The 13,293-nt window shown below is 43.6% G+C and overlaps 1 protein-coding gene across 4 annotated transcripts in view; it reads left to right on the top strand.

Annotated features, from left to right (window-relative positions):
* PIWIL1 (piwi like RNA-mediated gene silencing 1) overlaps positions 1-13,293 on the top strand; it is a 132,010-nt gene that overhangs the window by 58,864 nt on the left and 59,853 nt on the right. For all 4 annotated transcript variants that reach the window (XM_075898455.2, XM_089775171.1, XM_075898454.2 and 1 more), the window contains exons 13-16: positions 8,816-9,003; positions 9,780-9,852; positions 10,270-10,470; positions 11,008-11,111. In XM_075898455.2, coding sequence (XP_075754570.1) covers positions 8,816-9,003; positions 9,780-9,852; positions 10,270-10,470; positions 11,008-11,111 — 566 coding nt within the window. The remainder of the gene's footprint in view (positions 1-8,815; positions 9,004-9,779; positions 9,853-10,269; positions 10,471-11,007; positions 11,112-13,293) is intronic.

Genomic DNA, 13,293 nt, shown 5'->3' with positions numbered 1-13,293 from the left:
GGCACTGGCATCAATGCAGTAACAGCTGCTTTCCCCGGCACCGCTCCACTGCTATTCGGTGCCTGCCTCTCCTGTGGCTGTTAGGGCGGAAGACACCTCCCTACATAAGAAGGCATTATCAGACTCATTATAGAGGCAGATCCCTGTCTCCAGATTTTTCACGGTCGCTATCGTGACTACAATGTTTCTCCTACATGGGTCATGTATGGGCAGCGTAATTATAGGGACACAGTGTATCTAGAAACACGTAGGTCCCGTTCACGGTCCCGCTCACCCAGTCGATCCTCAAGATACGAGCCTGGTAGACGCTCCCCATGCCGCGTCTATTATATCCAGCATGGTAGTGCACGCTCATCATGCCACTCCTCTCCATTGTCTTCTGAGCGCTATTATGACAGCTACCGTAGACCATATGATGATCATCCCCAGTGTGATTGTACATTGTCCTCCCATAGGGGATCCTCCTGCATTTGTCAACCATTGAGTGAAAAATACTTACCTCATCAATCACAGCACCTAGATTCACCTTCTCCATCTAAGAGTCCAATGATCCAATAGACCAGTCTGAGCCGGAAGAAGGGCAGTTGTCTGATGTTAAGGACCCCAAACCGGAAACTTCTCCAGCAGATTGCTCCTCATCATCTCAGGATGAGGTGATATTTCCAGTTCATGTCTCTCCACCGGATGATCTGAGACAATTCCAAGACCTCTTTAAATGTGTGGCGTGCTCACAAGAAATACAGCTAACAGATATTCCGGTTAAAAAGCACCGTCTCTTGAAAAATCTCTGTCCACAACAACGTGCAAAGATTGTCTTACCTATTGATGATGCGATCATGGAAGTGGCGGATGAGATATGGCAGACTCCAACATAGGTTACACCTACGAGTAAAAAGGCCAACAGAAAATATTTTGTACCAGTGAAAGGATTGGACTTCTTGTTCAGTCATCCTCAGCCTAACTTGTTGGTAGTGGACTCAGCACAACGTAGGGCTAAAGCGCCACAGTCAAAAATACGCTTCTGGACAAGGACAATAAAAAATTGGGCATTTTTGGTAGGAAGGTCTACTCCTCAGCCACACTTCTACTGGGCATCACAAATTATTCAGCCCCTCTATCAAACCATAATTTTGATAATTATTCCAAATTAGTGGAGTTACTTCATTATTTCCTGGACAACAAGAAGCCACTCTTGAAGGCAATAGTCCAAGAAGGGTACGCATCATGTAGTACAGCACTGCAGATAGCCATGGACGTGGCTGACACAGCGGCTAGAGCTACTGCCACAGGTATTGCCATGAGGAGATGATCATGGCTGTCATCTGCAGGAGCCCCAAAGGAGAGGCAAAGCAAGGTTAAGGACAAGCTCAAGCTTATTGCGGCGAACACCGATGAAGTCCTCCACTCGGGGAAAGATTCACGCGCCACTCTAAGTACACTTGGGTTGTACCCTCCCTCCTTCAAACGTAGACGTTATTTTCCTTATCAACGAAGATATGATTTCAATTTCTCCAGAGAGCAATCACGTCCCTTCGACAATCAACGCCTTAGACAACGTCCTCAGCGCAAAAGACCCCAACACCAATCAATCGTCAACTAAGCAGCAAATTTGACTTATCTGTCAAGGATGCAAGCCAGCTACCCGCAATCAACACGGAAGACGAGACTATCCATCTTTTTCATCATTGGTCTGACATCACCACGGACAGATGGGTACTGGAAATAGTGCATTCTGGCCTTTCCATTTTAGAGTGAAGTTATATCCATAAGTGTAATCTGTTGTTAATTTCTCAAACACTGGATCAAAGTCTTTAAGTGAGAGAGAAGAATTTTGCAGAAACCAAGGTTTTTAGAAAAACAAGTATTGAAAAACACGCAGTGATTAGATACATTTAGTTTTTTTGAGCTGAATAGAATAATAACATGAGTAAGCCAAAATCAATTCAATTCTTCAAATGAATTTATAGCCAAAATTGATGTTTTGAATTTGTTTTTCCATGATCCTCTTTTGAAATGTCATAAAATCATGAAAATGGCCATAGTGTGCCAGACAAACTAGGTCCTTCTAGCCCAGTATCCTGTCTTTGGACAGTGGCCTGTTTCATAGGGAATGAACAGAGCAGCAGTGCATGTTATACACTACTACCAACCTATTATAATACATAATATATGGATTTCATTTCAGCTGTTGCTTAGAACTGATTGAAATATTTTGCCTTTTTTAGATCAGATTTACATTTTCATTACTGCATGATCTAACAGTTTGTCAGCAAACAAGAGCTGTTAACAAGGAATTTGGAGAGGGAGTTCTCCAGATAAAGGAGGAAGCTAATACAGGAAGTGGTCTGTCTGTAGTGTGTGTGTTTGTCTTTGTGTTGCTGTGTGCTGAACTTGTGTTTGGCTGTTTGGTTTTTTTCTTCTTCCTCCCCGCCCCCCATGGAGTGTGTACTGTGGCTGGCAGGTGGAAACTTTGAGCTTCTAATCAGGGTTTGAAATCTAGAAGCGTCTGCTCATTGGTTGAGCCTCAATCAGGGGGGAGGGGCATCAGGCAATCCAGGGCTTTATGAATGAGTGAGTCAGGGTAGGTCTACACTACAGCGCTAATTCGAACTTAGTTCCAATTAGTTAATTCGAACTAAGCTAATTCGAACTAACGCGTCTAGAACTAAAAACTAGTTTGAATTAGCGTTTTGCTAATTCGAACTAGCATGTCCACATTAAGTGGACCCTGAACAGGGCTTAAGGGTGGCTGGAAGCAGTGCCGGCAGGGCATAAGAGGAGGACTTAGAGCGTGGAGATGCTGTCTCAGGCTAGCCGAGGGCTGTGCTTAAAGGGACCCGACCCCCACCCCGGACAGACAGTTCTCAGGGGTGCCCCGCTTGAAAACCAGTCCTGGCTTGGAGTGCCCGGAGTGCCCACACTGGGCACATCACAGCACTCGGCCATCAGCCCGGCTGCACTTGCCGCAGGCTGCCATCTGGGGAGAGGGGGCAATTGGGGGGCTGCAGGAGAGCTTCCACCCCCAGAAGGCCACAGAGCCAGCCCAGTCCTCCCCATCAGGGGCTCGTGCCTCCCTCACCTCCCTCACCTCCTTCCACTTACCCTTCCCTAGCCCCTTTTCTTGATGTACAAAATAAAGGACAATTGTGTTCAAAAATGGAATCTGTCTTTATTGAACAAAACTGGGGGAGACTGGGAAAAGGAGGTGGGAGCGGGGAAGAGAGAGGCTGGGAGAGGGGAGGGCAACTAAAATGATCAGGGGTTGGGAACAGGTCCTATATGAAGAGAGGCTAAAGAGACTGGGACTTCTCAGCTTAGAAAAAAGGAGACAGAGGGGGGACAGGATAGAGGTCTCTAAAAGCAGGAGTTGGGTGGAGAGGGTTCATCCAGAAAAGTTCTTTATTAGTTCCCATAAAGAAGGACTAGAGGACACCAAAGGAAAGGAATGGGTAGCAGGCTTCAAACTAGTAACAGAAAGTTGTTCTTCACAAAGCAAAGAGTCAACCTGTGGAACTCCTTGCTGCAGGAGGCTGTGAAGGCTACAACTAGAACAGAGTTTAAAGGGAAGTGAGATCAAGTGATGGAGGTTGGGTCCATGGGGTGGTATTAGCCAGGTGGTAGGAGTGGTGTCCCTGCCCAAAGTTTGTGGAAGACTGGAGAGGGATGGCACGAGACAAATGGCTTGGTCACTATCTCCAGTCCATCCCCTCCAGGGTCCCTAGGGTTGGCCGCTGTCAGCAGACAGGCTACTGGGCTATATGGACCTTTGGTCTGACCCAGGACGGCCATTGTAAGCTCAGGGTCGGGGGTCTCAGTGGACCCCCTTGATTTTCATGCACACCTGCTCCTGGGTGGCCAGGCTGGCAGCTCTCCTGCCCAAGCCGGCCACTTTCCTGTGCCTAGTGCGGAGATCGTGGACAAGGTCCACGATGTCCACACTAGCCCAGGCAGGTGCCCGCCTCTTCCGGTCCCGGGCAAGCTCCTGGGAGCCGCCAGCCTGGTCCCGGGAAGAGGGGGAGGGCTGGGGGGCATCGGGTGGGTGGCTCGATCCGTGCCAGGTGCAGGGTCTTATGGCTGGATGCTGGCAGGCTTGCACCTGGCACGGGCACCGTAGCCAGCCCGTGCCCCTTTAAGGGGTCCCGGGCCGGGAGGGGGGCATAGAGTTTCCCTGGTGTTGGCCAGAGTGGCCACCAGGGAAACCTGGGAAGTCTTAGCCTCCCACTAGTTCGAATTAAGGGTCTACACAGCCCTTAATTCGAACTAGCTAGTTCGAACTAGGCTTAATCCTCATAAAATGAGGTTTACCTAGTTAGAACTAAGCGCTCCGCTAGTTCGAATTAAATTCGAACTAGCGGAGCGCTAGTGTAGCGCCTATTAAAGTTAGTTTGAACTAACATCCGTTAGTTCGAACTAACTTTGTAGTGTAGACATACCCTCAGCGACCAGGGAGCTTGCGAAAAGGAGCTGTTAACAGGGAGTTTGGAGGGGGAGTTGGGAAGGGGGAGAGATACACTTGCCATACTTTAATATCTTTTCACTACACTCCTTCCCTCCAGGGAGGGAGGCATTGAATAACAACTGAGGAATCTCTCAGAAGGAAGGTAGGTATGGATGGTGATAGCTCTGCTATTGTCACCTGCACAGCATGTGCCATGTTTGTCTTCCTCCCAGAAGAAAGAAGAGATTTCATTTGCGCTAAGTGCAAGCCGGTCGCCATTTTGGAAGAAAAAATTAGAGGACTGGAGGCCCAAGCATTGATCCTATGTTCTATCTGAGAGGATGAAGACTTCCTGAATAGAAGGCAGCGTTTAATCCTGCAGCCACAGTAGGCTGAAAAGCCAGTCAGGGCAGTACAGCACAAGGAAGAAAACTGCCAGCGTGTAATCTCTAGAAGAAGAAGTCCAACTCAGGTATCTCTCGTTCCTGTGGAAGTAAGTAACCGCTTTCAGGCTGTCTCCACAGGCACTGCAGTGGAAAATGCTTTGGCAGCGACCTGTCAGGGAAGAAATCAGAAACCATCTACTGGAAGGCATGGGATGCGCAGGCCTAAGGATGGGCGTTCCACGACCACCTCCTCCCCAAAATAAAACGGATGGTGGTGGTCGGGGACTCCCTCCTATGAGGGATTGAGTCATCCGTTTGCCGTCCAGACCTGCACACTCAAGAAATGTGCTGCTTACTGGGAGCTCGCATTCAGGATGTGACCAAGAGTCTTCCAAAAGTGATGAAACCTTTGGATCGCTACCCCTTGCTGCTTCTTCATATAGGAACTAATGATACAGCCCAGAATGACCTTGAGTGGGTCACAGCAGATTATGTAGCACTGGGAAGAAGGATCAAGAAATTTGAAGCACAAGTAGTGTTCTCATCCATTCTTCCGGTTGAAGGAAAAGGTCCAGGGAGGGATCGTTGAATTCAGGAAGTAAATGTGTGATTGCGCAGGTGGTGTCGGAGAGAGGGCTCTGTTCCAGGCACAAGGATTGTTAGGAAGAGATGGGATCCACCTAACCAAGAGAGGAAAGAGCATCTTCACGGTCAGGTTTGCAAACCTAGCGAGGAGGGCTTTTAACTAGGTTCATTGAGGGATGGTGACCAAAGCCCTTAGGTAAGTGAGGAAGTCGGACACCGGGAAGAAGCACAAGGAGGAACGAGCAACAAAGAAGGACCCCTGATTCAGATGGAGAAGGAAGGGCGATCAACTGGTTATCTAACATGTTTGTACACCAATGCGAGAAGCCTGGGAAACAAACAGGAAGAATTATAAGTCCTGGCCCAGTTAAAGAACTGTGATTTGATTGGAATAATGGCGACTTGGTGGGATGACTCGCATGACTGGAGCACTGTCATGGAAGGGTATAAACTGTTCAGGAAGAACAGGCAAGGGAGAAAAGGAGGAGGAGAGTTGCATTATATGTAAGAGCAGTATGATTGCTCGGAGCTCCATTACTTAGAGAAAGAAAAGACTGTTGAGAGTCTATGGGTTAAATTTAGAGGTGGAAGCAACAGGGGTGATGTTGCGGTTGGTTTCTGCTATACACCGCCGGATCAGGTGGATGAGGTAGATGAAGCTTTTTTTGGACATCTGAGCTTCTAGATCGCAGGCCCTGGTTCTCATGGGCAACTTTAATCACCCTAATATCCGTTGGGAGACCAATACAGCAGTACACAGGCAATCCAGGAAGTTTTCGGAGAATGTTGGGGATTACTTCTTGGTACAAATGCTGAAGGAACTGAGCAGGGGCCATGCCCAGCTTGACCTGCTGCTCACAAACAGGTAGGAATTAGTAGGGGAAGTAGAGGTGGGTGACAACTTGGGAAGCACTGATCATGAGATGGCAGATTTCAGGATCCTGACGAAAGGGAGAAAGGAGAATAACAAAATACACACCCTGGACTTCAGAAGAGCAGAGTTTGATTCCCTCAGAGAACTGATGGGCAGGATCCTCTGGAATGCTTATATGAAGGGGAAAGGAGTCCAGGAGAACTGGCAGTATTTTAAAGAAGCCTTATTAAAGGCACAGGAATAAACCATCCCGATGTGCAGCAAGAAAAGCAAATATGGTAGGCAACTAGATTGGCTTACCGGGGACATCCATAGTGAATTTAAACACAAAAAGGAAGCTTATGAGAAGTGGAAACTTGGACTGTTGACTAGGGAGGAATATAAATATATTCCTCAAGAATGCAGGGGAGTTATCAGGAGGGCGAAAGCGCAATTGGAATTGCAGCTAGCAAGAGATGCGAAGGGTAACAAGATATGTTTCTATAGGCATTTTAGCAAGAAGAGGGTGACCAGGGAGGGTGTGGGGCCCTTACTGGATGAGGGAGGTAACCTAGTGCCAGATGATATGGGAAAAGCTGAAGTACTCCATGCTTTCTTTGCCTCTGTCTTCACGGACAGGGTCAGCTCCCAGACAAATGCACTAGGCAACACAGTATGGGAAGAAGGTGGACAGCCCTTGGTGGGGAAAGAATAAGTTAGGAACTATTTGGAAAAGCTAAACATACACAAATCCATGGGCCCGGATTTAATGCATCCAAGGATACTGAGGGAGTTGGCAAATGTGATTGCAGAGCCTTTGGCCACTATGTTTAAAAATTCTTGGATATTGGGAGAAATCCCAGATGATTGGGAGAAGGCAAATCTAGTGCCCATCTTTAAAAAAGGGAAAAAGGACAATCCAGGAGACTACAGACCTGTCAGCCTTACCTCAGTCCCTGGAAAAATCATGGAGGGGATCCTCAAGGAATCCATTTTGAAGCACCTGGAAGAGGGGAAAGTGATCAGGAATAGTCAACATGGATTCAGGAAGGGAAAGTCATGCCTGACCAATCTGATTAGCTTCTATGATAAGGTAGCTGGCTCTGGATATGGGAAAGTCAGTGGATATGATATACATTGACTTTAGCAAAGCTTTTGATACTGTCTCCCACAGTATTCTGGCCAGCAAGTTAAGGGAGTATGGTTTGGATAAATGGACTGTAAGATGGATAGAAAGCTGACTAGACTGTTGGGCCTGACAGGTAGTGATCAATGGCTCGATGTCAGGTTGGTGGTCAGTTTCTAGCAGAGTGCCTCAACTATCAGTTCTTGGACCAGTTTTGTTCAATGTTTATATTTATGACTTGGGTGAGGGGATGGATTGCACCCTCAGCAACTTTGCAGATGACACTAAGATAGAGAGAGAGGTAGATATGCTGGAGGGCAGGGAAAGGATCCAGGGTGATCTGGATAGATTAGAGGATTGGTCCAAAAGAAATCTGTTGAGGTTCAATAACGACAAGTTGAACTTGGGGCAGAAGAATTCCAAGCATTCTTACAAGCTAGGGACTGAATGGCTAAGTAGCTGTTCTGCAGAAAAGGACTTAGGGAGTACAGTGGATGAGAAGCTGGATATGAGTCAACAGTGTGCCCTTGTATATCCAGAGATTATTCCCCTTTATTCAGCTCTGGTGAGGCCACATTTGGAATATTGTGTCCAGTTCTGAGGCCCCCCCCCCTCATGAAAGGATGCAGATGCATTTTAGAGGGTCCAGCAAAGGGTGACCAAAATGATTAGGGGCCTGGAGCACATGACCTACGAGGAGAGACCGAGGGATTTGGGTTTATTTAGGCTGCATAGGAGAAGAGTGAGGGGGGATTTGATAGCAGCATTCAGCTTCCTGAAGGGAGATTCCAAAGATGATGGAGGGAGGTTGTTCACAGCTGTGATGGATGGCAGAACAAGGAACAATGATGTCAGGGTACAGTGGAGGAGGTCTAGGTTGGATATTGGGAAAAACTATTTCACTAGGAGGGTGGTGAAGCATTGGAATGGGTTGCCTAGGGAGGTGGTGGAATCTCCATCCATAGAGGTTTTTAAGTCTCAAATTGAGAGAGCTCTGGCTGGGTTGATTTATTTGGGATTGGTCCTGCCTTGGGCAGGTTGCTGGACTTATTGACCTCCTAAGGTCTTTTCCAGCTCTATGATTCTATGAATACGAAGTAGCAGCTGTAAAATCTAATGATTTCAAAAAGAAAATAAATTGAATTTTTTGTTATAATTTGCCCTACTACTTATTGATGTCATACAATAATATAAATATGGAAATTTAAAAGAATTTCAGAATTCTAAATTAAAATTTCCAAAATGGTATTTTTTAAAAAAAATGTTTAATCAGAAATGTGTCAATTTCCCATTATGATTATCTGGAACTGCAAGGACATGATGCATTATTTTCTTGATGCTGCTGTATTTTGGAGTGTATTGTGACATATTTTGTGAAAATTAGTTCTGTTCTAGCAGAACTTAATGTAATCCTTTCTCTTTTACAGTTTGACTACAACCCTCAATTTGCAGACTGGTCAAAAGAAACTAGGGGAACCCCCTTAATTAGTGTAAAGCCATTGGATAACTGGTTATTACTATATACACGGCGCACTTACGATGCTGCCAGTACATTAGTTCAAAATTTATTTAAAGTTACTCCAGCTGTGGGTATCCTGATGAACAAGGCAATCATGTAAGTACTCTAGAATTGTAATAACTTGCTCAGAAACTTATAGTTTTTTATTTTTTCAATGACTGTGTTAAATGAGGAAGGTGTTCTAATGTCATTATATATTTCTATAAATCTTTTTATTCAAAGTGCTCCAGATTAGATTTTGGAATCAGTGAGTCCATGGGAACTTTAACTGGCAATTAAATAGGGTGCTGCTGATAGGAAAGATGCAGCTGGATGTTTGAAATCCATCATAACTGGTGGAGCTACTTTTAGTATAGACAGGAGCACCAGCAGCATAAATTGCAAGTGCAAAATCAACTTAAAATATGATGAAAGTCTCCCTTGGTCAAACTCATAACTCATTTAAAATCAAGTTTAAAAAAAGAAATTCTGATTCAGGAACAGTGATAGAGATGCAGCCGTGTTAGTCTGGTGTAGCTGAAACAAAAGACCCAACTATGTAGCACTTTAAAGACTAACAAGATGGTTTATTAGGTGATGAGCTTTCGTCGGCCAGAGCCACGAAAGCTCATTACCTAATAAACCATCTTGTTAGTCTTTAAAGTATTGCATAGTTCTGTCTTTTGATTCAGGAATGTTACCTTTTAATGTGTGTGGTAGAGTGACCCCTAGAGTGCAACGTGAATACAGTAACTTTGCTAAAAGCTGCAAATTTAAGTTACCAGTACTTATTTTTTTGTCGATGTATGGGTAGCATATGTTCTTGCTGCTTCACCAACTACTGTAACTTTAGTTACAGCCATATCACTTTATTTTCTTACTTCCCTTTTTAGGATTGAAGTAGATGAAAGAACAGAATCTTATTTAAGAGCCTTGCAACAAAAGGTTACCTCTGACACACAGCTAGTATGTATGCTAATTCCAATAATTTCAAAGCATGATAATTTCCACTGTTGTCTATATATTGTGTTAATATCCTAATAATGAAATTAGTTCTGTTGATTCACTTATGGAGTTACGTGTCTCACTTCCAAGTGCCAGATTATACTTATGAAGCTAGTTATGTGTAAGAAATTCTGTTTTAATTAACATCAGAGCTTAAATATAGAATGTGTTGAACACTCATCACCCCTGAAAATCAGACCGTTAGTTTTAGGCACTAGAATTTAAGCACTCAAACTGGATAAATGTTTTATAGAAAATGCTTGGGATTGTTATTTTATGTTGGAAAGGGGGCGATATAAGTGTACTGTGCAACAGATCTTTTAAATAATAAATTTGATTTTGCTTTTGTTTTTTTAACTTCTCATTTTAATTTTGAAGGTAGTTTGTGTTCTGTCTAATAATCGTAAGGATAAATATGATGCTATCAAGAAATACTTATGTACTGATTGCCCAACTCCAAGTCAGTGTGTTGTAGCTCGCACTCTAAGCAAACCACAAACTGTAATGGCTGTAGCAACAAACATTGCTTTACAAATGAATTGCAAGATGGGTGGAGAGCTCTGGAGTGTTCAAATCCCAGTAAGTAGCAGACAGTGTTTCGTTACCTTTTTTTTGGGTTTAAACATTTTAAATGAGAGTTCAGAAAGACACCACAGGTGGCTGACTGCTTCTAAAGTTAAGTTGGTTATCTGCATTGTCTCCTACCCCAAATAACTTGCTTCCAAAAATAAAATGTCAACACAGGTAAACTTAATGCATAGGATACCTGCGTAAATAATCAGCTGATATCATTTTGCAAGGAAATGGAAGGGTACAGGTGGTAATGTGCTGAACTTCTAATTGAGAATTCATTTGGTGATATTGAACAGTTCTGTTGTAAAATGTAGGTTTCTGGATGTCAGCAGAGATACTTTCAGTAGAAACTACATAATAACAGATTTTTTTTTAAAATAAACATTTTGGAAATAAACAATATCTTGAACAATGAAAAACAGTGATTATTTTTGAAGCCTTTGGTGCTTTCAGTCTATCATGTTTTATTGCAGATATGATAAATATTTGGTTTTGGTATGCTTATGCACTTCTTGTAAAATACTGTGTACTATTTTCTTTAAGTTGAAACAAGTTATGATTGTGGGAATTGACTGTTATCATGACACTGCAGCTGGACGGCGATCAATTGCAGGATTTGTTGCGAGCCTGAATCAAGGAATGACGCGGTAAGGTACCTTTTAGCAGTCAGTATTAGTGGAAAGAAGTTGCTGAAGTTGAAGCCTAATGTAATGAGTCATTATTTTAAAAGTAACTTTATCTAGTTGGTTTAACTTCAGACTGAACGTTTTCTTGAACACTATGTAAGCAAGAACTCGATTAGCTTACTATTAAGTAGCTGTAAATGGTTCCATAGCACCCCTGCCTCCCATTGAGCGATTGAGCAGAGGGAGGAGAGTCTATATGGCAGAGCTCTAGCTGTTAGTCCTGTGTGGCAGTGCTGTCTTTTTTCTCTCTGCCTTCCAGGTGTGCAAAATCCTTCTTCATGAACCCCAGCCATCTGGGGCTGATGGCAAGAGTTCTTATGATAATAGTAAACAAAATAGCTTATGCTCCTCCTGTGCTTCCCTTGGGAGGCCTGCCCTATAGTTGGAGAAAAGATGCTGTAGTAGAATCTGATTTTTTTTTTTGATTGCATGATAGATAATTGACAAGTCTTCCTTTTCTGTTTGAATATAACACAATGAGAATTACAGATGATGGCTTTTGTAGATGGAAATTGAAAGACAACCTGATATCTTCCTATTTGAGAATATCTTCCTATTACCACTTCTGGTGCGGGAATAGAAGTCTTAAAGCTTATGCTTCTGTGCTGTGAACTCCAGAAGCACTTAAAAACTTGGGCTTGCAAGTGAATCCAAATGTTCAGTACAAGGCTGTAAAAATAACTGCCTAACAGTGCCACCTTATCTTAATCTCTGATCTTATCCATTATACTTTCAGGAAGGCCAGGGGTACCATATGAATTAAAAAAAATCTCTTTATAAACTGGTCTGTGGCTCTACCAAATAAGTCCACTATTTTTTATTGTGATGTATCTCAGTATTTGACATGGTCAACAGATCATTGGTGTTGCCTAATTTTTAGTTTGTGTATTAATTATATAGATTACTAATGAATTTTTAGTTATTTGCAGATTGATACTTTTTTGTCCAAGGATCAGGCCCAGTATTTAATTTATTTCATATTTGGGAGATTGAAATCCAGACATATGAAGTGTTCTGTAATACTAGTACATGCACCCACAAATGATGATGATGATGAAGAGGATAAAGACAGCTTCTATATAGAACTGGGAAAGGTGGTAAAAGGAACACCGAGCCATGACTTAGTCCTCATATGGGGGACTTAAATGCCCAGATTTGGAAAGATAGGAAAGGCTGGTCATACATCTGGAACATTATGTAATGGTACTAGCGTTCTAGAATTTTGTGTAGAAAATAATCTTACGTTTGCAAAATATAAGCACAAAAACATTTGCAAAAAGATCTGAATATCACCAGATGGTTGAATACAGAGCAAAAAAGATTATATATGTATCAGTCATAGATGGAAAATGTCTGTGATAGATCCTACAGTTTTTAGAGGAGCAAAAATAGATGGTGACCACTATTTACTGAAGGCAAACTGAAGATGTGAAACGAACTTTACGTTAGAACGGTTTATACTATCATAAAACAGCTAGCAAAGAGCATGTTTAACTCCAGTAAAGTCCCAGGTTATGTCTTACTACAGCATTATTTTGAAATAGCTTATTTCGAAATAACGTGTCTACACACAAAATGCTTTTTGAAATAGCGCGTCCACACTGAGTGGGCACTGAATCGCATTTAAGGCTGGCCGGAACCAGGTCCAGCAGGGCATCAGGTCAGGAGTTACTTTGTGCGGCTGCTGCCTGAGGCTATCTGAGGCCTGTGCTTAAAGGGACACCATCTGGACAGCCAGTTCTCAGGTTTCCCTGCTTGCTTATCTACCTCGATGAGGGACAGCAAAGCATTTTGTCTCTGTGTGCTTTGGTGGCACTTACTCGGGGTACCACAGCACTCTGGAACATGGAGCCAGAGCTGCCTCTTGGCACGCTGGTGCTTCTCATGGACGCGTTGCTGCGAGCCTGGCTGCACTTTCTGCAGGCTGCCATGTGGGAGGTCCATAGGGGGCTGTCAGTATCCAGGAGGCCTATGGCAGAGCTTCTACCCTGAGGAGCAGTAATAGTCTCCCTGGTGTACCCCACTGAGGGCTTGTGCCTCATTCCTCCTTCATATCCTTCCACTTACCCCTCCCTAACCTCACTTCCTGATATCAGATAAAATACATGTATTTTCATGAACATAAACTCTCTTTATTTAACAT

The sequence above is a fragment of the Pelodiscus sinensis genome, chromosome Z (assembly GCF_052426305.1).
Source record: "Pelodiscus sinensis isolate ZL-2025 chromosome Z, ASM5242630v1, whole genome shotgun sequence".
NCBI classification, from domain to species: domain Eukaryota; kingdom Metazoa; phylum Chordata; order Testudines; family Trionychidae; genus Pelodiscus; species Pelodiscus sinensis.
The sequence above is the reverse complement of the archived record's forward strand: the minus strand, read 5'-3'. Positions and strand labels throughout refer to the sequence as shown.